This window comes from Chlamydotis macqueenii, chromosome 1, assembly GCF_036417535.1.
Source record: "Chlamydotis macqueenii isolate bChlMac1 chromosome 1, bChlMac1.mat, whole genome shotgun sequence".
NCBI lineage: Eukaryota > Metazoa > Chordata > Aves > Otidiformes > Otididae > Chlamydotis > Chlamydotis macqueenii.
The window spans coordinates 190,281,912-190,308,287 of NC_141556.1; the positions used below are offsets into that span (position 1 = coordinate 190,281,912).

A 26,376-nucleotide genomic window follows, 5' to 3' on the forward strand; every position below is an offset into this window, starting at 1 on the left:
CACATAATAGTTTACTTCCTCTGAAGTTCAGAAATGGGCATGAAATACACTTATTGAACATCTGGGCAATGTTAAAAAGAAAAAAAAAAGTTAGTACTGCACTTTGAGATATACCAGAAAAATCTCTACTATTACCTCTGAAGGAGAATGGAAATGAGAAGTTTAAAACCCCTGAAATTAAATAACTAATTGAAAAAAAAAGATTAAAGTTGGTGGTAAGGGGTTTATTTATTAAAACAATGGATTTAAAAAATATTTTTAAAAAAAGTTATAAAAAAATGTGTATTTTGTATACATGCGTGTGCTAGGTTGAAAAGTAGCTTAAGTCCAGCAAGGTATTTTAGATTTGATTCTGACTAGTTCAGGTTTTTTTTCCATGATAATATCTAAGAGTTAAAATATCTAGAATTTTTAACATGAGAGAGAGAGAACAGTCTTAAAAACAAATACAAGCACAGATACCAAGCAGCAGTCAATTAGTAGAAGGGAGTAAGAGCTTGCAGATCGGTTCTGGGAAGTACTGACTGAGCCTGCAATCTCTTTTTAGGACGCATCAGCAAAGCTATAGTAGGAAACAAACTTGAGTTGTGCATTGTTGAGGGCTTACCTGCAACCAAGTGTCTAGATTGCAGTAGTCCTTTCTAAGGAAGATGTAGGCAAACAGATGTAGGCATGACACCAACATTATACAAGATATAGACAATTTAATTAGTAAACATGTTTTTCTAGCCTGAAAGGCTGTTAACAGCCTGAAAGGACAGTAGCAAACCTTTGAGAAGAGCTAGGTTTAAAACTAGGTATAATTAATCTAATTTGTAGCAAAGAAAATTATCCTATAACGCACATTCAAATTCAACTACAAAGCTATTAAAGACATAGAACAGGCTTTCTAAGGTGTTTGTAGAATTCCACTCTCCCCTTCTCAAAGAAAAGCAGATGCAAAGCATGTGATGGGGATATACCAGACTACGCCTGCCTCAGTGCCTAAGGACGATTTAATCTTCAGTTCCTTTCCAGACTCTACTCTGAATGTCTCAAACTATTTTACAAACATATGGTTGGATATAAATGTATTTCAAATTAAAAAGTGCAGGACACATTAAGGTTTTGAGAGCAGGGGAATCAAAATGGCTCCACTGGGTTTTCATTTCTGGTTAAACTTTGCATTTCTGATGTTTCCAACAAAAATGTCTGAGAAGTCTGTCAAAACACTACACTAGAAAAAAAAAAAACATTTTCTACAGCTTTGCATTTATCTTCTGTAATCTACTTGAAGCTTTACAGGGGAAAGAATTCTGGTAACAGTAATACAACAGCTTACTGTGACTTAAAAATATGATGTTTCTCACTCACTTTATGTCACAAAATAAAGAATAAATAAAAAAAATATTTCTGAGAAAAAAAGACCTTCTTAGAAACATAAAAGTTACTTTTCCACAGTCTTCTCATCTATGGCTTTTGTTCTTTTTTATTCTTCGTTTTCTATTCTTACATATGGAGAAGATGGGAAATCCACTGCTATATTCCACAAGTATTACTAGATAGGCATGGGAGAAAAAGTGAGAATCATGTGATTATCTGCCTAATGAGAAATTATTCCCTCATGGTTTATACTGAATTTCTACCTTTATCTGAATTTGAGGTAAGGGAAGAAGGAGAAATGATGCTAGAAACATTGTTCAATACCAGGAACTGTTATTCCAGTCTGCTGATACCCACTGCAGAGGCTGTTTCCACTGCAGGATCTAGGAGGAAAACATGAAGAAAGGCAGCTGGACTTTGAATCCCTTCTGAGATGAGGAAACTTCAAAATCGAGACTGACTGAAATTGAGATTCCTCAGGAAATCCTGAATTGAAAATTCAAGGAGTCTGAGTGAGTATTAGATGGACATCCATGTCCTCTTGCCCTATCTTTCTGTTTCTTAAGCATTCACTTACAGTTGAAGACAGGTTACAGGGCAAGATGGACTGCTGGTCTGAATCATTATGGCTGTTCTTGTGACTGTTATCCTGGAAGCTGAACAGCTGCATGTGCACATGCTAGCTCTACAGCTAGACTAAAGAAGGAGCAGAAGTTCCTCTCAGTTTGTTAAGGTTGGCCTTCCTCTTAATATATTTATACTTTAAAATTCCCTTGTTACTGCTACAATAAAAATACATATAGTAGGTTGACTGTATGCAATTTGGATATGTATTCTGATTGCTGTTCCAGACTATACTGCCATCTAAAGATCTGTTGTTTCTAAAGCTCAAAGAAAAACAACATTGGTAAAACTTTCCTCTTTGTTTTTGCCATGAAACAAAAGAGGAAAAACAAATTTTAGGGAGAAACAGAGAACATATGGAAAAGAAGTGAAATAAATAAAGAAGAAAAAAAAACATTTCTTTTACTGCAGAAGTAATAATGTGAAAGAAAGCGTAGAAGCCTTCCTTCTTTAATATGAAATACAATGTATTGTACTTCCTAGAGATAAACAAGTCTTTCTGTAGAGTTGAGCAAGTCTTCTCTGAGTACCATGTGTTTCCTAACACTTGAAGATACTGCCTCTTTCCAAAGAAAATATTTTCTTCAGAGGTTTCTTCCAGCTGTGGGAAAAAATCCATAGTGAACAGCATCACAGTTCAAAACAACTGAGTAACCTTGCACAAATACAGAACTGAATAAATCTCATGGAAGCATGGACTCACTCCTATAGCCCATCTCTCGTTATAAAATACTCCTTTCTTGGCAGGTATCTGTACGCTACTAATAGCATCCTACACCTAACATCCTATTATTAGAAAATTATACAGAATTCTTCTATTTCCCTTTTTTTTCATTGTGCTCATCAAATGCCACAGCACCATTAGCAAGAGCTCCTTCAAATAGCCTCTGCCTTCCACCACAGCGGCAAGCAATCAGGGAGGGAGGAAGGCGGAGGGTATGCCATGGGCAGGGGATGTAATATAATGGAAACAGCACCAGGAGCAGCATAAAGTTGAAAGAGTAGTAAGAAAGGTAAGAAGGTGATTAAAACAGTAAAATACTACAAAAGAGTGATCAGATTAGAAAAATAATCTCACTCACATTGATGTTTAAAACGTGCTACAGAAGGATGACTAATACTGGACTTAAAATTTTAATAATGCTGACACATTGGCTGATCTCAAGGTACCTCAAGTAGTGCAGGTAAGTAAAACCAACAGAAGACAGAAGAGCATTTTCTTAATGTTTTATTGTAATGAAATTGTCTCAGAAATGTATATTGGAAATTGTAATCAGGATAGCTAACTAATGACCTGAAAAGTGTGCAGGTTCCATCAGATCAATCTGGAAGGATCTATTCTGCAAAGAAAAATAGATTCCACCAATTCCAGAAATATAGAAAATTCGCAGTTCTTACAGAGCATGTGGAAAAATGCAGAACCTTAACAGGCCCTCTAACAGGCATGTCAAACACACTGCTGGATCCAGTAGACAGGATCTGGTTCTACATCTTTTCCACTGTTCTAAAGCTCTCTTTGTAATTTATGTCCAGCAGTGAAAATGAGCCAGAAATGAATGAATAGCTAAACCAGATGAAGCTGATTTGCAGTGGGGAACAGGATAGGTTCTGTGTCTCCCTGAACTTCCTAAGACAGCAGCTAGTATAGTGGTAGAGTTAGAGCATGCCAAAGGCTGGCTGTAAGGAAAAGCCCTTCTTACTAAACTCCTGTGTTCTGATCTCCCTGTAAACTGGAAACACTTGGTTTAGAAGCAGTGTTGTCCCAGAATCAGCTTATTTAACTGCCAAGACCCATAGGCTCAGAAAAGGGGAGTTGTTCTCTTTCCGTTCCCTCCGCCAGCCCCCAGCAGAACCCACTCTCTGCAGAAGCACATGCTGTAGTGAGAGGCAGAACTAGCTGTCTGGCAAGAAACTTTTTATTTCCAGCCTGTCTCCCCAGATGAATTTGGTCTTCACCACAGAATGAGTTTGACAGCTCTGTCCTCCACCATGAATGATTAATTTGTTATGGGTGTCTAGTTTAACCAAAGATGGATTTGAACAGAAAAAGCCCTTGTATACTTGTTGTTTGGTACAGCTGCTTTAAAGTAGGTGGAATCTCCTTCATGAAAATCAGAGAAAGCAAGAGAACCAAGTCTCATTTTTAAATGTCATTTTTCTCATTATTGTAATCCTCCTGTGTATATCAAAACTGATCATGTGAAAATATCTATTATAAGTATTTAATATTTAGATTTAGAACACAAACTGGAACTTAGAACTATTTGTATTGCCCTAGATTGCCTTAAACATATAGAAACTCTAAGGCAGTGCAAACAGTATTCTTGAATAAAAGTTTTTGAAAAGTTGAGATATTTGATTAAACCAAGAAGATGAAATAAGAGAGTACTCCAAACAAACATGATAACAGATTATGGCCCAAAACGCAGGCATTCATATGGCTGATAAGGAATTTGAACTGTGTGTACAGACAGGTTTCACAAAATTTTTTTTCTTTTTTTTTTTTTTTTTTTTTTTTTTAAGAAAGATGTGTATGGGGAAAGAAGCAGATGGGGAGGAAGAGAAGCACCATATGAAGCTGACAGAGAAGACAGAAGGAAGCATATGTTGTGACATGAGGACTGTAACCCTGAAAAAAGCTAAGGGTAAGTGCTAGCTTAAAGAAGCTTTGAACGCTAAGCTATGAAACACTCTGTTTGATTCTTCCTGAGTTCAAGGAAATAGGATGTTGCATATTCAATCTGAATAAGTGGCAATGCATCAAAGAAATAACCAATTAATCAATTTTTTTCTCTGAATGAGAAAAACCTGCAGAATTCTAATTCTGATATAATGCTGAAATTGAAAAAAGAGGAAAACAATATGTTTAGGGTAAATTACCATGAAGATACCTAAAAGAGTCAAACTGCCAAAATAAGGAAAACAGAATCAGTTTGGTTTAAGGGCACAAATAGTATTTATAACAAAATAATGAGATTTATTTTGAAATCTATTATTCTTTGTCTGAGATATGTAGGAGAAAACAAGATCATTCAATAATTTCCTTCTGCTATAGAGGAGTTGATGTTCCCGGCAAGAAATTGAGCAAAAGAACTTCAGTTTTTACTTTAAGAGGTGAAAGGAAAATATTTGTGAAGGGGAAAGAAATTAACACAGATAAGCAATACAAAATAAAGGTTTTTCAAAACTGTTATTTACCATTTTTAAACAGAAGGAGATGAGAGAGTAAATGGGTTCTCAGACCAACTCAAACAGTACTGATTGATTCATGTATGGACAGAGATAGGTTGCATAGTATTACTGTGTTTGTAGGCATCTATTCAAGTGGCAGAGCACTTGCATATAATTAATTTATCCTTTATAAATTAATAGTTAATTAAGAAGGTAATTTAAATGCATGTGACCTACAATTCTACGTTATTTTTAATTCAGCTATCTTTATGTAACTAGAAACTAACTTAGAATTGAAAGTTTCATATCGTGTTTTGTTGACTCATGCTATTCAACTTAATTCTTGTTTCTTCAGACATTTTGAGAAGAATTTATAATAATATATTTAAAATTAATAATTTACAAATACTTTAGAATTTCACTCATCAGACCTCTTGTTCTTCCTCCCAGTGCTGAGTTTCTATGTTTCTTAATAGTTTCTTTGTTTCTTAATGAACAAAGAGTAAACTTTGTGGCACCTACGGATTAAACACAGTAAATGCTGATTGCTGCTTTCTGCAAAAATAGTACACACAGACACAAAAGCTGGAGAGGCTTACAAGCTCATTGTATTGAACCACAAACACAAGGAAAAACTTCTTCTACAGCTGGGTCATATTTCACAAAATGAGACCTTAATATTTTAGAAGATGAGCATCTATGTTAAAGAACTTTACTCTGTTCTTTACCTTGAAGAGAGAAAAACAAAAACACATATATATGTACCACATGCTACAATTATCAATAAATCAGTAGCTGCAGATTGGGTATGTGACAGAGAACTGAAGCTTTTAAGAATCACACTTATCCCTCCCCTCATAGTTTCTTACCTATATCTTATCTGTTTTGGACGTCAAAAGGCATTGTTACTGCCCAAGTATTTATCATGCAGAGGTGGTTGTCTATGTCTTCCCTTGCCCCTCCTGGGCCTGAGAACAATTTCCCTAATTCAGTTTCAATGAACGGTCTCCAGCACAAGAGACAGACAGGAGACCAGCAGTGTGCCTTCAGAACTGGGAACACTCTCCCCAAGAGAATTGATGGAGTCACTACAGAGGTCTAGAGGTCTTGAGTGTCAACCTCTTTTTTTTTTTTTAAGTAACTGTATTCCAGTCAGGCTGTATCTCGTGAGGCACAGAGAATCAACTGTTTTTTTTAAAGAGGCTGCTAACATTTGTCAGGAATTAAAAATGGAGACTTGAGGCCTGTTGTGTCTCCTGCCAGCCAAGGCCAGAAGTACATAACAATTTTAAAATCCATCTCAATTTCCATCACATAAAGAGTACTGGAGGAATTACCTGATTAACAACAGGTTTTACCTTCTGTTCCTACACAGTTTAATGGGACTCTCTACTTCCGGCACTTGAAGCCTTTTAAATCTGCCCACTGAGAACCAGTGACCTGGGTTCCTAACAAGGCTCAGAGGCTCTCCCACCGGGCATTTCCCCCGCCTGCTGCTGTCCTAGGCCTTTCCAGTCACAGTCCACTTGGTCTCATCACAGAAGGTGCATTTGTGTGGTAGATCACATAGCTGGCACGGCACACATGGAGAGATGTGCAGGGCAAGGCCATTTGCCTCCTGATCGGCTCCTGCAAATAGGGAACCCCGCTGGGAGACCTCGTGCTGTTGCCATGTACCCCCTTCTCCAGGTTAAGCAGCAGCCTGCAGCAAAAATACAACCAGGCCAACAGCTGCACCTAACGTGGCAAGCGCTGAAAGGGGAAAGCAGCACTGCAAGTAATTGAGAAGGAGGCACACTGGGGAAGTGGCGCACGACAGGAATAAAAGACAAGTTTCTTTTACTTGGTGTAAGGAATTTGATAGGTTTGTCACAGGTGTCAAGCTGCTTCATGGCCCGTCAAAAACTATCATGGACTGAAGAGCAAAAAAAGCCGCAGCAGTGGTCTCTTGCCATTTAGGATGCCATCAGCAATCCAGGAGAGATGCTGCCAAAGAAGCCAAAGAAGAAATGGTCTCCTGAAACAGTCAGTGACCAGGAACTGACTTAAGTCTGCAACGTGTCTGCAGCCATTCATGAACTAGAGCAACAATATTATTCAAAAACTGAAAGACATTAAAAGGACTGAAAGTTGCACTTATTTTCATCAGGCTCAAGTCTCCAGACACACAGCTTTAAGCCTCAACAAGACATAACATGAGTGCCCATTACAGACTAAGGCCGGTTCAAATTAACCATATCATGATCTTCTACAACTATTTTTTTAAATTTCCACCAGAACATCTCTGGCATTAGACTACAGAATACCCATAAGACGGAATTTCTCCACTTTCTACTGTTAAAAAATGAATCCATCTCCATCATCATCCAGGAAATAGTGATTTCTTTAGAAGATATAAGGGTATTAGGATGATGAACATGAAAAATTATATTTTTTTAACACTGTACAGCTGCAAGAACCAACTAGACAGAATGACAAAAAGAATGAACAGTAAATGTAGTATTTATTAAACATTATTACTGTGTCAAATTTATTACTTTACAACTTTTCTAATAAGCTTAATACCTAGATATGTGTTCGAGCTACATTCAAATAGATTTTTTGAAAGAAAATATTTATCTAGAGAAAATTTTTTGTATTAGTCTACCAGTCCCAACTAAATTTTTACTGAAAAGGTTTTTCAGAGCTGAAGTAGAACTTGCTGATCTGCTCTGCCAGACTCAGAGCAGACTCAAACAGGATTTAAGTAGAAAATTAAACTACAAAAAATGGGATGTTTTGAAGCAGAACTTCCTTGATTTCTCCTGTTTGAGCTGTTTCACTTCAAATAAATAATCAAATATTTGTGGCTAGAATGCACAAACAAGAGAGAGACTTGGCAGTCTGTAGTTTAGCAGACAGGGCACTTACATGGCAGACCCAGGTTCAAGACCCTGCTCTGAATGAAGGAAAGGAGCAATCTGAGCTCAAGCCTTCCACGTAAGGGTCAGCACCTTAGCCACTAGCTATTTTTGTAATTCAGAAGAGCAAAGCTCTGGGGTTTTTTTTTGCATGATATATGAAAATGTTTAATTTCACCCCTACATTGAATAGAATGAGCTTTTAAAAACAGTATTCAACATAGCTCCAAATTAAACCTCAAATACTACATTGTCACTTACATACAGTAAGAGTTATATATTTGGGAACATTTTTAAAATTATATATTTTTTTTTTTAACAGGAGTACTGTTCTACCTGTAGAATTGAGCTGCACTTTGGTTATGTTCAGCTTTGCACATGCTACATTTAAGTACAATATAAGTTTGGCTTTAAGTATACAGAGTTTGACTGTGCATGGTTGGCACTGGCTACTGTTCTGTGTAGCAGAGTTAAGATTTACCAGTGGATCTTACCTTTTCATTACTTGCACAGAAAAATCTATAAACAGAATAAAACATTTGACAGCGACTCAAGTGATGTGCTTCTGTTGGTTATTCTAATACTGACTTACTCTATAACACTAGACCAGTCATTTTGACTCTTACTTCTTTATTTCAGGCTTCCTCTGTTGGCGTCTATATGGAAATCTCTACATCTCTCAACATCTCATTCAAAACATTTCACTCAGATTCTAATACTGGTAGGACCCTCAAAACCTACTGATAAACTAAAAGTAAAATTGCTTTATAATCAACAAATATCCATTACAATTTATTTACAATATGGTAGACTGGTTTGCAGTCTATAAAGGAGTTTGATCTATGAATCTTCAGCAAAAAGGACTTCTCAAGAACCAGCTGAAGAAAAGACTAAGAGAAAATATATTTTAGCAACACTAGCTCCTCATACATTCATATTTCAGTTATATAATGACTGCTTTACTTAAACTTTGACAGTAACGTTTAAAACCCACACATTTTACACTTGCAGCTTACCTGTGTGAAACAGCTCCCCAGGCACCGTGCTTATTTGTTAGTATGTTGAGTATCTTCTGTTTCAGCTGATTGGCTGTAACGTGATCTCGATGCTTAGCAGCACTGATAAGATGATCACACATCTTCTCCTCCTCTCTTCTGTCAGCAGCATACTGAGCACACTGTGACTAGGAATGAAAGTACATCTACTTCATAAAAGATAGGCTATTTAGAATTGCCTTAAAATGACTATTCACTAAAACTCTTTAAATATGACAAGAAATCTTTAAAATACTTTTAAGACGAATAGGATACACTATTCAAACGAAATAGTTCTACTACTGTATATTATCCATGAAAAAGCACTCAGTCAGAACATGTAAAAATTGAAATACCAAGGGCAAAGACAACAAAATTGCAATTAAAAACATTAAGCTATACATCTCTATGCATATATGTGTGACCATGGATATGCCTTAAATGTTGGTCTTTATTCGTAAAAGTTTCATGTCTTCACAGGTATAACATACAGGTATAACATACACAACATAATACACAGGAAAAAAATATGTACACTGTTTTTGATTTTTAAATTGCAATAAAACCTACAATCAAAAAAGCCATTTGATAATTTTATTATGGATGCTAAAGAGAAATTACTTTAACTATGAAATTAAGGAGTATATTTTCTATTCCACATCACAACATGAAAATTTTTCATAACATACTATCACTTCCAAAAAACCCTAATGGTTAAAAAACTGCTCATCTTTTAAACTGAAAAAGATCTAATGTTTTCATCATGTTTCCTTTAAGAGAAAACTACCTCTAAAATAAATGCTGTGGTTATTGACCTTCATGCAAATTTGTTTCTAAAACTCTTTTGTCAAAACTCTATAGTGTATTTTAGTCTTGATAAATCCTTTCTTTATGTGTAATAAGCACAACAGAATTTTTTCCATTTCTTTTCTCAAAATCATGTTAAGTTCAAATTCAGTTTATCCTCCAAGTAAAGATCCTTTCAAAATGTCAAAACAAAGCAAATGTAGCCACACTAATTAAAATAAATCCATCATAAGTATCATTTTCTAGGTATAAGTTGCAAAGGCTAGATTATTCTCAAAACAACTAATTTTAAAATCACCTTTTAAGAGACATTTTTGCACACATAGTTATTGTGCAGTATTTTAGAATGTTTAACCAACACCCAATGCTGTAACACAATGGTGAATGGAATCCTATTTTCTCATATTCAAAAGAGCAATTAAAATTAAGTTAACCTCATACTAAATTGTAGTTTATTCTTCATATTTCTGCACACTACCTTTTTAGTACAGATCCCTTTAGCATTCAGTAAGATTTAAACAGTGGTCTTTCCACTGTGTTTCAGCCATTATGTCAAGTAATCTATCTGGAAAAGAACAATATCAGTACACTAATTCATAAAGGGTTAATTCATTTTTCAATTTATCTCCTTGTACAGGGAAGCACCAATTAGTACAATGATCTGCCTTAGTAATGAGGTTAATATTTCACCAGCTCATTGGACAGTAAAATTAAATTTTCATTTTTCTTCTTGAACAATTACAAAGGTTAAAATAATGAAAGTTAACTGTGAAGCATCCACTCTGGGAGGACTCTCTCTGGCCCTTACTACAACTGGCGTCACAGGATTAAATTTAGATGCTGGTCCATGGTCTCCCCACTACATAGGCGATACAGTAACCTAGTGCAGCTCTGGCCAAATCATTTCACCCATAATGATTCAATTAAAGTTTAAAAGGTAAAAATAAAATAGCCACTCACTTCTCTGGCTGAGAGCAATGATTAACATGTACTAAAACTCAGAACATATACCAATACAGCTTATTAAAACAAAACGACAGATTTACAATTATGCAACAGAAAACTACCAGAAATCTTTGTCCCTACTGCTTTCAAGTAGGATAAATAATAAAACGTTCAGTTATATACCTACCATTATTAAAGACAATATATAAAACATTCTTTGAGACTTTAACCATCACCTTATTTAAGTACATCTGAGTTTCATATTTAACACAGGCTACATGTCATAATTTTCTTTTGTGACTTGCAGATTTTATCTTACTCACCTAAAACATGTAGCTGAGATTTTGCATGTGACAAATATAATGAAAATTTTCATACAGGAAAAATGTGTTGTTTTCTTTACCAGACAATAGGACTGACTTAAGGCTATTCCTTTAGGGAATTTAGTTAATATTCTAAATCCTATTTGCTAACAGAAGCTGGAAGTTAATTGAATATTCTCATTTTGTCTAGAGTTCTGACAGGTCTTATACCTCAATGTATTCTTCAAAGAGTAGATAACTCAATCTTCTATTGTCATTTTAGGTTACTGCATGATGCTCTGATAAATATCAAATGTTATTTATTGTTGAGGCAATACAAAACCTTACTCTGACACACACTTAATTGTAAATGTGATTTTATCTAAGTACAAAATATCCAGTATATGCTCGGTAATAAAGTTGTTGCAATCCCCTATGACAAGTGTCTGCTGTCTGCTCTGAGAAAATGAAGTAAAGGTTATGTGTATTCAAAATGACAACAGATATCTCTGTGTCTCACACTTTTCAGCTAGGTCAAGGAGCACAAGAACTAGTACATCAAAGTGCACATTTAAGAGAGCTGTTTCAAGGAGATAAAAACCTCATCCAAACTAAGATTACTGGATCCTATTTCCAGCCACCAGGTGCTTGTTGACATTTTCTGAGAGATGAATAAATTGATATAGCTATTTATTATCATCAACACTAAGTCAGTCTATCTTAATCCTAATGTTAGGTCACTTGAGCATTAAAACATGTGAAAATATGTGTTTGTGTATAGATACTTACACATACACAAATGTATGCAAGCACAGACAAGTTTAGAAATAATAAAAACCAGTGATGCTGAAATGTACAACATCATAAAAATGCAAAACCATATCTGATAAAATCATGTCAAAAATGAATTTTAAACTTTACTCCATCACTTCATTTTTCTGCACGAAATTTTTTTGAAAAGGAATAAAATTAATCCTGAAGAAATAATCAAAAGCCTGTTAAACTGAACACATGTTTTTAAAATAGCTTTTTTTTTTTTCATATTTGCATCATTTTCAAGCAAAGTAATTTAAACTGTATACTGCAACACTCACTGATGAAAAAAGCAATTGAATGTTGTCTCCTTTTAGGAGTAAGAACTATAGATATTAAAGAGTTATGGGATCCAGCTGCCGTGTTACTTCTTCCAATACATAAAAAGAATAGACATTTTAAACACAATCTTACTGTCAGTAGTTAATGATTCCTAACTAGCAGGGAAGATATGTAATATATTTCAATATATATCAATTTTAGCAAGTAAATGTTCTAAAGTGCTCCAAAATGCAAAATCTTCTAACAAAATTACTTTAAAATACTTATTCTGTTTAACAAAATATTCATATTTCTTATTTCATGAAAGCTCCTTAAATATACTAATTGCTTTTTTTTCTTAATGAACTTATATATACTGTTGATAAAATCCAATAAAAAGAGTTGCTGATATGATTTGCATTACTATTTGCAATAAATTAGAAAAGTTCTTTGTGAAGCTAAAGGGTCTACTGTGTCAGTTTACACATTCTGATTAAGGAATTTCTTCAAGCTGTAAATATTTTTGTGAATTTCAGTGAGAAGATGAGAAATTAAACCTGTCCCTTGTGTTTGACATTTACCAAAGCTTTTAAAAACTAGTTTTGAAATGCCTTCATTGTAAATTTCTTTCTTGGAAGAAAAAAAATCCTTATTGTATGGTGACAGTCTAGGTGACAACTGAGTGAAAACAGAGAAGCAGAAATGCACCAACTCTCAGGCTTACCTCAAACTCAGCGTGCTTGTGGACATCTTCAGCCCTTTGTCGGTTCAAAATAAATTCTGCTTCATTGGCGACACGCACTATATGGTCTTTCATTGCATGACATAATAATCTAACATAAGAAAAATCAAAATCAACCTTTATATTTGATGTACTTCAAATAAGCTATTTCAGCAGATTTACTTAAAATGAAAAAAAAAAATCAATGAAACAACTGTAATGCAATTGCCAAATTAGTTGACATGAAAAATTTCATTTTATCCAAAATTTTCTGCATTTGTGAAAGCACAAACAAATCATGTTATGTGGAAAAAGCTTGCTATTTGTTATTAAAGGGAAAAGTCCCTTATGGAAGTATTATTTCTAGTATGTTTTCTACAGCACTCTTAATATGAATACTATACTATAATTAAAAAAATCTTAGACAGTTGCTTAAACTCTTATTGATATCATTATCTCATTAAATATAAATATTCCAACTTCAAAGTCTTAAAAAATATTGAAATTACTGAAGACTGAAAATTCCATTAAATGGAAAAGTAATATAAATATCTCTTATATGTTTTTCAAACACTGGAGTGCAAAGTGCATCATGTTTCCAAGTTTTCATGGCATCAAAACTAGACAAACCTTACTTAAAAAGAAGGAAAAAAGATTAAGATTGAAGTGAGACAGAGGATGTCAATCAGACACCTTAAACTAAGCCTCTTGTAAAGACCACCAAATACCACGAGAGGCATAATAAAATTGCAGCATAAACCACACTGTGTTAGTAATGCTGATTTCTAATTGAGCAGGAAGAATGGAAGCAACTGCTTCCTCATCTCTACAGTCCATATCTAAGGTTGCCCATTCTACTCAAAATTGCTTTGCTCTTCTCATCAGCAGGGAGGAAATGTCTTGCAGGATGCAAAGATCTGACAGATGTTTTGGATCAGGAAGAACTATTTCTCTTTGTGTCAAATTGGCCCATGGCCTGGGATTCTCCTTCTTGCAACATCACACTTAATTTCAGAGATTCTTATATTAAGAATGTGAAATTTCTAGCAAGTTCTGTCCTAAGCTTGGTGTCTGGTACTTAGAAGCACCACAAATGAAAGGCATGATTATTAGAAATGAAAGCCATGATTACTAGACCTCATAGCTGTAAGACGGAAAGATCTGAACTCTGTTCCTGCCTCCTTTGGTGTGTTCTACTGTCTGCGAAGGAAGGAAATCGCTTATCCTGAGCTGATGTTTAATATGGGTGTATGGCATAGGAAGACATAAATGTCGGGGCCTCTGTTTAGAGACAAAGACAAACAAGCTGGAATCAAGGTTTCTCAGTGGATAACAATGTTTTCAATAAACTTTTTTGTTATATCTGTACCTTTTGCTACTGTTGAAAGCAAAAAGTTTTTGGCAAACTAAAAGCTGAAAGACTAAAGTTGCCTCCCTTGTAGTCTTCAAAATTTAGTTTTATTTTTTAATCTACCCTGCTGGAAGATATGCTTTAGTATTCCATTACTGCTAAGTGTTCAGATTTTTACTGTAAAGAGGCAAGTGTAGAACTGCTCTCAGATATGAATTATGAGTGAGCATTCATGACTTTAACAAGTTTCTCTAAAATGAGAAAACAGTAGACGTGAGTGCTTAACATCTCCAATCAAATTTTGCATCACAGGTTTTCCTGGAATTTCCATATGACATTAACAACCTAGAACCAACTAGATAGGATTTCAAAACTAAACACACAGATTTAAAGTCTCTAGTAGCTGCACAAACCTTCCTGAATGAATAAACTATTGAATAAATGCAGCACAGTGCAAATTCAGTATCTTTGAGTCTGCTGTGGTCCAGGCAGGATTTCTAGTTCCAAATGGCTTTAGGTGAAATGAGTAAGTTTCTTAGACAGTCACTGCCACCAAGAATTTAGTGAGAAAAGATTGAGAATAACTTTGATTAAGAAGTGTTCACATTCTCTGTGCCTGTTTATGCACTAAAACACCAGAAGGGACTTCAACTGGATTCCCAGACAATGCTAATTTCCACATGTTATAAATTAATCTCTTGCCAATGCTCAGGGAAAAGATATTAAAAAAAATCAATTGACACTAGTCTGTCTGCTTTACAGAAAATGAAAACTTTTCTAGACATGCAGCAGATTATGCTGCTGGATGAAACTGCTGGTGACCCCAGCTGTACCTCCCACCACTCCTAATGCACCTTTCTGCTCCAGAAACTGAGAGACGATGCATTTGGGGACAACTTTGGAGTTGCTGCAGCTTTTGGACAGTACATCAGACAAACGAAGCCAGATTTCAGGTAACCTTGAAATGCCACAGGTCTCCAGGGTCCAAAGCCAAGGAGATGATAAATAAGAGGAGACCAAGGACCATGCCTGAATACTGGTCCTGACTGCCTACAGAACTCAAATCATTAGCTTGGCTTTCACTCATTTTTCATCTCACTCTGACTTCCATCCAGAAAATTTATAGGCATTGTCCAAGGGACAGGTCACTGAAGACACATTGATGAGACTGAGTCAACTTCAACTCTCTCCAGTGCTGCCCAAGGAAGATTTGCAGGTGTTTTCATGCCATACCCCAGCACACACAAAACACATCATTCTAGTGGGCAGCCCTCATGTTATTCCAAACAATCAGAACTAAACAACAAAATAGTAATGATATCTTAGGGTGAAACAGGAACCATACAGGCTTCAGGGAAGAGCTGGACTAAGTGCTATGTAGGATGAATGAAGACACTCTGCTCTAGCAGGTGCTAACCTTAAGCAGCATGAACATAAGCCAGTGCAGGCTACTTGGTTTTACTTAAAACTACAGACACACCTGCCCTCTTTCTTCTTGTTTGTTGTAAAAAATCTTATCTATGGAATATCTCAGTATTATTTCAACTGTGTCTAGACAGTTCTTTCATGCGTTCTCATATCTCTATCATTGATTGCTATTTCTTCAAGCAAAAGATGAAAAATTGTTTGTATGGTGGTCAGTATATTGGAATTATAGCAGCAATGAGGCCACAACTTATCAACACTACATAATCCTTAAATAATATTGTACCAATGTCTGCTAATAAGGGACGTATTGCAATTCACTTATCTTATATGCCTGTATGCACCTATGATAGAACTTCAAAGACTAGATAAACTATGCTTTTGTATCTAGAAGACCATCAAGAATTACACCAGTCTTAAAATCCCTTGCCAGAAAGACAGGCTTTTGAAAAAGAGAAAAGTTAAAATCTAAAATAACTTAGAAAGATTGCATGCCTCCAAAAGAAGTCTTGGCTTGGATGTTTTGATTTGGAGGTGCAAGAATGTAGGGCCAAAACCAGAAGCATAATAAGTTAAAGCAGTTAAATGTGTTGTCTTGGCTTTGAAAGGAAAGGCAGCTACTAAAGTCAGGGAAGCAATGTCTTACAGAGGTTTTTGCAAAGGAACTTGCTTATGTGCTTGCTGTACTTGTTCAAGACAACTTGTTACTTTTTGAAATTTAAGAACACTACTTAAAAATAATTTTTTTTGGTACTGATTTTTACTTCTAATGGGAAGTTATCCTGTATTCTCAAACTATATTTCTACTAAGCAAAAGATGGTAAAAGTGTTATTACTCTTATATATGGATTAAATCATAGCCAGCTAACTCTGATTGAATCTCAAATGCATATAGACACAGCACAACTCAGCATACTGACCTAACTACGTTACACCTGACGAACATGCATGGCAACGTCATCATCCTTTGAATACTTTCCAATTTATCTAAATTCTTAGTAACTCAATCACATGCATAGCATAAGATTAAAAAGAAAAAAGAAAGCCCAGACTTTTCTGGCATGAGAAAAAGTGCTTAAAACTATATTTTGGATTCTCATATTAAAAAAACCAAAACAATAGAAATCATTCAGAAAGGATCCAAAACCAGGAAAAATCTCACACTCAGTAGTATTGAAGGCTGCCAATATGTAAAAAAACCCAACAAAACAAAACCCTTCATGCACTGCAAATAAGAGAAAGGAACAAGGACCTCTAGGTCAGCAAATTCACTCCTTCACTGCAACACGCAGCTACATCATACAAATTCTTTCATAAACTATCTTTGGTATATGAAAGGCATTTTCATGAAATCTAGCTCATAAAATATGTTTTCAGTTTAGGAAAATGTGATTGAACTGCCTGCCTCCAAGACAGCATTAGATACAGGCTGGGCGGGGAACCGATTGAGAGCAGCACTGAGGAGAAGGACTTGGGAGTGCTGGTGGACGAGAAGCTCAACATGAGCCGACAATGCGCCCTTGCGGCCCGGAAGGCCAACCACATCCTGGGTTGCATCAAGAGGAGCGTGGCCAGCAGGTCAAGGGAGGTGATTCTCCCTCTACTCTGCCCTGGTGAGACCCCACCTGGAGTACTGTGTCCAGTTCTGGAGCCCCCAACATAAGAAGGACATGGACCAGTTGGAGAAGGTCCAGAGGAGGGGCACGAAGATGATAAGAGGGCTGGAGCACCTTTCCTATGAGGACAGGCTGAGAGAGTTGGGGCTGTTCAGCCTGGAGAAGAGAAGGCTCCGGGGAGACCTGATAGCGGTCTTCCAGTACCCCAAGGGGGCCTACAGGAAAGATGGGGATAGGCTGTTCAGTAGGGCCTGTTGTGACAGGACAAGGAGTAATGGTTTTAAAATAGAGAGAGGTAGATTTAGATTGGATATTAGGAAAAATTTTTTTACACTGAGGGTTGTAGAACACTGGAACCGGTTGCCCAGAGAGGTGGTGGAAGCCCCATCCCTGGAAGTGTTCAAGGCCAGGCTGGATGGGGCTCTGAGCAACCTGATCTAGTCAGGGATGTCCCTGCCCCCTTCAGGGGGGTTGGACTAGATGACCTTTGAAGGTCCCTTCCAACCCTAAGCATTCTATGATTCTATGATTCTTAGGCAGTCTTTACTGTTTCATTTTATGCAAATGTTGCTCTTGAGTTTACACAACTCTTCTTCCTTCCGTCGACCTTCTGATATTCCATCTGTCCCTATTTTACTAGGCTAAGTAAATTAGCTCTCTGACTTTTCTTGTATGGCAAAACAGTTAGCAAAAGAGATTGCCTTTTGGGTTTTTACTAATTTCATACACTGATTTTACCTTTTCTGCAAGTTGAAGCCAAAACTATCAGTAGTATTCTAGAAAAGTTCTAGTCATTATTTACATAGTAACATTAATGCTGTCTTGCTTGAATGGAAATGCCTTTTCTGATGCAGTTCTAGAATTGTGTTTTCATTTTTCTTACCCCTAGATTCTACGACTTTCCACAAAAAAAAAAAAAAAAAAAATCAGTGATAGATTGGTCTTTTACCTCCTCAGACATTTCCAAAAGACGAACCAACAGCCTCTAGCATATATTCTCAATAATGCGAACTCCATGTACTGTTACGTTATAAAATATTTACATAACATATTACATTGTATAATATTGACATTAATGCAGGTTTGAAACCCACTCAATATATTCTGATTGATATTTCAGTCATCTGCCCAACTATGCTTCCCATCCACAGATTTTTAGAGCACTCTCTTTTGAGGAAAAGTCTGTTCTCTGCATCTTTCTCAAACCATCATCCTATACTGGAGTGACCAATCCAGGTAAGAAGGAGCTTGAGGCACAACACACATATACACTTGCTAAACAGAGGGAAGATCTGAAATTTGACAGCAGCACCATTTTTTACTCTCCTTTGGAAATAAAACATGTTCTTTGGTGAGATCTCCTTATCACTGACAACTGAACATTTGTTGTGACTGAATTATAGCCACTGTTCTCATTCACCTTTCTAAATCCTCATCCTGCCTAAGCAAGCACCACCCTCAAAAGACCTAGTAGAAAGATTGATGTTGAGATAGTGATGAATCAGGTCTTCTGGTCATATTTACTAATCTCTACACAAATAGTCCTCCCACAGGGCTAAGGACTTGTCTGAAAAGTGTCACCACAAGCTTGCTGTACTTTTAATACTATCTTCCAGTAATTCATGGTTTACCAAAAGAAAGAAGACATTGACCTAGAATAAAGTTTGGCTTTATCTGGTGTGACCATTTCTTTAGTTGCACCACTGAAACTCCTATCAGAATTGAAGCCAAATGTACTGCTGTGTCCTTCCCCAAATGAGCTGATCTCAACCAGGAACTGATGACCAGTCAAAATCTTATCCTCTTTAAGCAGCAATTCTTATAGCATAAGGTAAAGATTAAACACTGAGTTGGTAACTTATGGTTTCTTTTTACCAAGACAAGCTTGATTTCTACTAATGCCCACAAATTTATGAACAACAGTTAAAGTTCCCTTACTTGGAAATGGGTTTGATTTGTTTTCAGACTGAATCAAAGGACCTTCAGTAAGGAATCCACCAACAAAGCAGTCTGAAATCACTTGTGACTTGACTCTTGTACATTTCTATGGGGAAATACAGATAGCTGTGAAGTTTCCAGATGAACATATGGAAAATGGAAGTAAAAACTAGAATTAAGATATGCTAGTACTTTAAAATAAGCATGACAGAACTTAAGTATCTGTAGGAATAATTGTAAATGGCAGGTTCTCCTTTACCTAAGAGTCAAAGAGTCTCAGACTCACAAATGAGAGCAGACTAGGTGAGAATATGTCTCAGGACATGCTGATTCATAAATATGAGTTATTTGCAAATGCTGTTTAGGAGTAGGTAAGAAGTTATTTTAAATCCATGTGGCTTGCTTTCCCAAATTCTGTTCTCAGCAAGGTTACTTTAGAAGTCTAAAGTGCTTACAGGTTAAAAGAAGTTATGAAAATGTATATATAATCAATCAGAATCCCCTATTTTTCAGATAGTGGGGTTTAAAAAGGCTGCATTGTGGAGTTCTACATTCCAAGAAGTCTTTCAGGTAAATAGCCAAAGCTAGTGAGAATTATGTTTTTTTAAACAGTTTTGGCAGTAGAGACTGTGATAAGACTATACTCAAACTGTCTTGGAAACATGTAAAAAGCATAAAATGTTTGCAACACATTTAGATGTGGATTGGGATAGCTTGTGACAAACAGTGCTATTTGTACACCTATCAGAAGTGAAGGATGAAAACTCCTGTCTCGTAACTATTCTGAGCTGGCTTTGCTATCCTGCAGTCAGTTGCTCCTAGTAATAATCTCACACAGAGAGAAAGAGGGCTTGTGGCTGTTACACTGTGAGATAAAACAATTCTGCTTATGTTACCCAATCTTTCTTTCATTTGAGATAAACTAAAAAAGCAGATCATTCCCAAGCAGCAATTTTCAAAACAGATTACAAAATGAACATTTGTTATAATTTAGCTAAGGTCTTGCTTCCTTTAGTCATTCCTGAAGTTTTGCCAACTCACATGTCCAGGGAAACAGATGTTTCTCTGACTTACTTTCATCAGATGCCCATAGCTTAATTTTTCCAAGAAGCAGCCTGGAAATATGCCAGTTTTTCAACAAACACAGGGGTTTTTTTTTTGACAATTATTACCCTTAATGGCATTCATAAGAAATGAAACCTATCATTGCACTTTGTATCTATAACAGGATTCATAAACTGGTTTAACATGAAGAGTTTGAAGTTCTACAAGATGCCACACTGCTATAAATACTTTGAAAGGAAATTCCGATAAACTTTAGGAAGGAATGTCTAACACTGGGGCCTGATTTCCAGCAAAAGAGCAATGACGAATAATTTACTAGAGAAAAGTTTGAAATTACAGCATGCAAAGACCAGCTACTGGACTACAACATGAGCACATTGGCAAGATAAACTTCATGGAAGGTAGCTATTAATGTTTCAGAAATGCCACAGAAGTTATAACCAACTCAGTGAAACTCAGAATTTACTACAAAGAATCTATTCCATTTCTCAAAAGGACTTACTGTTTTGCATAAGAATTTTCTAAATCAAGAGGAATCAGTCTCTTTGAAATAGTGACCATCCAGCAAACATCCAAGACCAACAGTTACAGCTGAGATGGCCTGCATGTCAGAATCAGCCTCAGCTTTGTGATATGACCAGATCAGGCAAGGTTAGAAGATGAGAGGACGCCTCAAAACCTCAAATAGATCTAAGAACTCCAGCTGTATTGACCCTACAAATAGATAGATGGTTACCATAACAATGCATGCTTTGTCTGACACACACACACAAAAAAATTAGTCTGCAGGTAGAACAAGGACAGTGGTACTAAATAGTATGAGATTATAAAAAAGCACATCTAACAGGGAGCTCAAGCTCATGTCTCAGCTGAAGCAGAAATACAGACATTGAGTGCCCAATTTTACAGAAGTATCTATGACAAGTATCTTTTACTGATGGAAGATGACATTTAGGATGAATTTCCATAAAACAGCCACTCACAGTTGTTAAAGGATTGCTCCAATGAAAAGTAACAATTGGTGAGGATGACTGTCGTAGTTCAGCCCTGATCGGGACCAGACTACGCAGTCTCTCTCTCGCTCCCCCCACCCTCCGAGAGAACAGGGAGAGAAAATATAAGGAAAAACGGCTCGAGGTTTGAGATAAGGACAGGGAGAAATCCTTAAAAGTTACTGTCATGGGCAAAACAGGCTCGACTTGGAGAAAACTATGCATTTATTACTAAAAACAGCAGGATAATGAGACAGAGAACAAGATAACCTCCATCCACCCCTCCCTCTTCCCAAGCTTAACATTATCTCTACTACCTTCCCCCCTCGAGCGACACAGCGGGGAAGAGGGAATGGGGGTTGCGGTCAGTTCATCACATGTTGTTTCACGCCGCTGCTTCATGGTCAGGGGAAGAACTCCTCACATTCCTTCCCTGCTCCAGCGTGGGGTCCCACCCCTACGCCAGAGTCCTTCATGGAACTGCTCCGGCGTGGGTCATCTCTTCCACGGAGTTCAGTCCCTTCAGAACAGCTGCCCCAGCAGGCCCTCCACGGGCCACAGCCGCCTTCAGGCATCCACCTCCCCCGGTGTGGGGTCCTTCATGGGCTCCAAGTGGATCTCTGCTCCTCCGTGGACCTCCACGGGCTGCAGGGGGACAACCTGCTCCACCATGGTCGTCACCACAGGCTGCAGGCGAATCTTGGCCAGGAGCTGCATTACTCCTCCCCCTCACTTCTGAACTGGCCTTGGCGTCTGCAGCCGTTCCTCACAACAGGCTGGTAGATGTCTCTCAGGATCTTTTTTATATCTTATTCACTTCTCATCTCCCTTCCACTTCTTGCAGCCGGGCCGGACCAAGTCGGGCCCAGTCGGCTGCCTCGCGAGAGGCCAGAGGGTGAGGCCTGCAAGGCCCATGAGGCCTGCGCCTCCCCCTCTGCGCCTCTGCCCCCGCTCAGCTTCTTCACATCTTCTCTTCTCTCTTTTTTTTTCTGTTTTCCCCTTCTTAAATACGTTATCGCAGAGGCGTTATCACGGGACATTCTGCTACCAATCGGCTCGGCCTTGGCCAGCAGCGGGTCCGCCCTAGGCCCGGCCGAGTCCACTGAACAAAGGGGAGTGACTTCTAGCAGTTTCCTACAGAAGCTACCACCTTAGGCCCCCCTTCACTAAACAAACCCACGACAATGACAATACAGCAACAGAATTTGGTTACAGCTGCCAAAGACAGAATAATCAAACTCCTTTGTTCTTATTTATATATTGTATCTGTGTGCTAATGCTTCCCCAGGTCTATTTTCTGCCTGGATTTGCATATGTTGTATTCTGCACATCAGAGTGTGTCACAGTTTATCTCTCCCCTGTTCCCTCAGAGGGTGGGGAGAGTGAGGGAGAGACTGCGTAACTTGCTCCCGAGCAGGGATAAACTATGACAGACTGGCATCCTTTGCAAGTTGCTCTGGTAGGCCTCAGCTACATAGTATCTATCATGTCTGAAGACCAAGCATCTTGCACTCCTGGATGATTCAGCTGAGCTCCCCATTCTGACCTCAACATTCTTGTGATCAAGATCATTGTCAAGACAGAAACAAGCAACCGTATCCTTTCTCCATCCTTCTTGGACTCAACTACTAAACAAGTTATTCAAGGGGTATCTAGAGATCCAGCCATAAATGCACGTCATAAACCAAAGATAGCAAATGGCACCACCAATATACCCTTTAACACAGAGCCTGAACATTTAAGCACTGAATAATAGTGAATAATGATTGTGAGCTCATTTACCACAAACCATACATATCAGAACTGCCAAACTACAACAGAGGATGTCCAAAAGAAAATTTGCTGCAGTTACCCAACAATGTTGAGGTAACATGAAAAGAATGCAAGTCTTTATTAGCATCCTTTCAGGACTTAATCAGTAATTCATCTCAATTTAAACAAACACAAATTTCCTGTCTATCTAAACATTCTGCTCTTCTCTCCAGGAAGTTAGTGAAAACTCTTCACAAAACAGAGTTTAAAAGAAAAAGGCCTTTTGTGAATTTTAAGTGTGCTTGGAGGTCCACGTAGGTGGATATGCAAAAGTATGTATTTTCATGGGTAAGGGCAGAAAGCAGACTTAGGTACAGAGATGAAATTACAGAAACAAAGCTTAAAATTCTAAATCTGAGATGAAATATAGTCTCATGTTTCCTCAAATTCATATTATGATCAGACTACTCTCGCTATTTAAGATGAGGAAATTCTGTAAAAAATAAAGGAAATTATTTTAAATCAAAGGACAAGGTCATCTCTTTGAAGAAGTGAGTATTGTGAAAACATAAAGGGGGAAGGAAACAGAAGCTGAGGATAGTAATCCAGTTCTGAAAGAGTAATAAATAATGATCTGTAACATCCATCTCTGAGCCAGGATAGACCCCTGAGATACTCTACTTGTCAAAGGCATCAAGGTAAAGTACGACTAATTAAACATAACCTTCGGAGCCCCATTACATATCCAGTTTTCTACCTATTTAGTTGTCCATCCATTCAGAATGTAGCATTCTAACTCTGATACATGAGTATTGTGAGACACTGTGGAAATCTTGCCAATGTCAAGGTAAATTATGTTCACTGCTCTCCCTGTGTCCACAAATCTAGTTGTTTGATCATAGGAGGCAAACAGGTTGGTCAGGAATGGTTTAGCTTTTCTAAATCCATGTTGGCTGTTCTCAATTAATTTCTCCTTCATGCAGCCAGAAATGTGTTCCAAAAGGACTTGCTCTACGGTTTTCCAAGGGACAAAAGAAAAGTCAAGCAGCTTATAGGTCTCTGTGGGTTTTTTTTTACTGTTCTGAAGATGGGTGCAACATTTGCCTTTCTCCAGGCATGTTCGACCTGCCCCAATTCCCCTGACTTCAGAGATAATACTGTTCAGTCTTGCAATGACTTTCACTACCATCAGATGTACCCCATCATTATGGATCTGTACAGGAGAAGATGTCTCAAGGAGAAGATGTCTCAAGGAATCCTTGACTCAATACTCATCCACTGCAGGTAATTCTCCTCCTTGAACACTTCCATTAAAGATAGAGACTTGAGAAACCTTGGTGAAGACTGAGGCAAATAAAGCATTGAGCACCTCAGTCTTATCTGTCACTAAATCATCCATCCCATTCAGCAACACGTCACGTTTTCCTTGGTCAGCCTTTTACTAGTATTGAACTGGTAGAAGCTCTTGTTGCCCTTGATATCTTTTTCAAGTCTCATTTCCAGTTGAGTGTTGGCCTTTCAGACAACATTCCTTACACGCTCAAGCAATGTTTCTAAATTCCTCCTTTCTACCCTGCTTCTACTTCCACCTTCTTTGTACTCCCTTTTTACACCAGAGTTCTACTATAATTTCCTTGGTTAGCCAAACCAGTCTCTCGATACATCTACTTTTTTTTCTGTCCTTGCACTTGGACGATGCTGTACTTAAAGGCCTGCCACCTTTCCAGAGCTCCACATCTTCCTTCCATGGGATTCTACCTATCAGTTTCCTGAATAAGATAAAATCTGCACTCATTAAGTCTGTACTCTGCTATTGTCCATCCTCATGTCCCTCAGGATCTTGAATGCCACTATTTCATGGTAGCTATAGCCAAAGATGCCATTAATTATCACATCCAAACCCAGTTCTTGCTTGCTAGTGAATAGCAGATCCAGCTGTGTTTCACTCTTAGTTGGTTCATCGTGTACCAGGAAGTCGTTCCCAGCACTCCTCAAAAATCTTCTTGACTGCATGCATCCCACCTTGTTGCATTTCCATAGGATGTCAGGAAGGTTAAAGCTCCCAATGAGAACTAGGGCTTGTCATACAGATACTTCCGATATTTCCTCAAATTGTTTCAAGAAAGCTTCTTCCTTTTCTTCACCCTGAACAGGTTATCTGTAACAAACTCTCACCATGACATCACCCTTACTGGACTCTCCTCTCATCCTGTCCTACAAGCTATCAACCAGACTGTCATCCACCCCATTGAAGAACTCCATACATCTGAGCTGATCTTTCACAAAGAAGGCAACACTCTCTCCTTGCTTTCTCTGCCTGTCTTTCCCAAGGAACTTATATCTGTCCATCACAACACTTCTGCCATGCAGTGCAGGCTGTCCCACCAAATCTCATTAATTCCAGTGATGTCATAGTTTCTTGACTGCATGTGAAGTAATTTCTACTGCTAGTTTCCCAACCTGCATACATCTGTGTACATATTTACTTAAGATGGGTGCTCCTATCTTATCTCTTGTTCTTGTCACCCTGCACCCTTTTATTTTGACCTCATCCATCACCACTCTACTTAAATGTGAGTTGTAATCTCCCTCTCACATCATACCTACAGAACTCTTTTCAAGTCCCCTTTTATGGCCAATATTGCAGATGCATCAAGCTTTCAAATTAGGAAGTCTACTTATGTGTATACCCTAATGTAAATCTGAAATCCTAATTAAGCCGACATCAGTGAAGCTCTTGACATATGTGATACCCTCAACATCACATATTCATAGCATGAGACTGATTAAAAAGAAGCATAAAGTTCAAGACCATAGCCAGGATGACTCTCAATCTCTCAGGTATGTTATAGACAGTGTTATTGTACATTTCCAAATTAAATACCTTTGCATATGTTCTCCTTGAAAGTATTAATTTAAATCTATAGTCAGATACTCCTGTTATATTAAAAACTGTTCTAACAGTTCCTATTTTTAGAAAGCTATATGAGAGTGTTTGTACGCTGAATTCTACATGTGTGTCATTCAGACCTTCCTAACAAAACATTTTCCAAATCAAGAAAAACAGAAACAAACACAGTAAATCAACTGATTTAAAATGAAAATGCAATTTATTAAAGTGACAGGAATATAAATGTTATATTTTTTAACTACAACTAAATTGAAATACTTTGTTTCAGAACATTCTAATAAAGTCAAAGGTCAGAAAGGCACTGAAATTATTTCATGTAGAAACAACAAAAGTTAGGTACTCAGAAAATCACCTTGCAGCTTCTATATATTGAAACAGACATGTAA

General features: G+C 37.3%; 1 protein-coding gene across 2 annotated transcripts in view; it reads right to left on the bottom strand.

Moving 5' to 3' along the window:
* NBEA (neurobeachin) overlaps positions 1 to 26,376 on the bottom strand; it is a 509,094-nt gene that overhangs the window by 223,726 nt on the left and 258,992 nt on the right. For both annotated transcript variants that reach the window (XM_086771979.1, XM_086771978.1), the window contains exons 36-37: positions 12,944 to 13,052; positions 9,074 to 9,240 (exon numbers count right to left, since the gene is read on the bottom strand). In XM_086771979.1, coding sequence (XP_086628105.1) covers positions 9,074 to 9,240; positions 12,944 to 13,052 — 276 coding nt within the window. The remainder of the gene's footprint in view (positions 1 to 9,073; positions 9,241 to 12,943; positions 13,053 to 26,376) is intronic.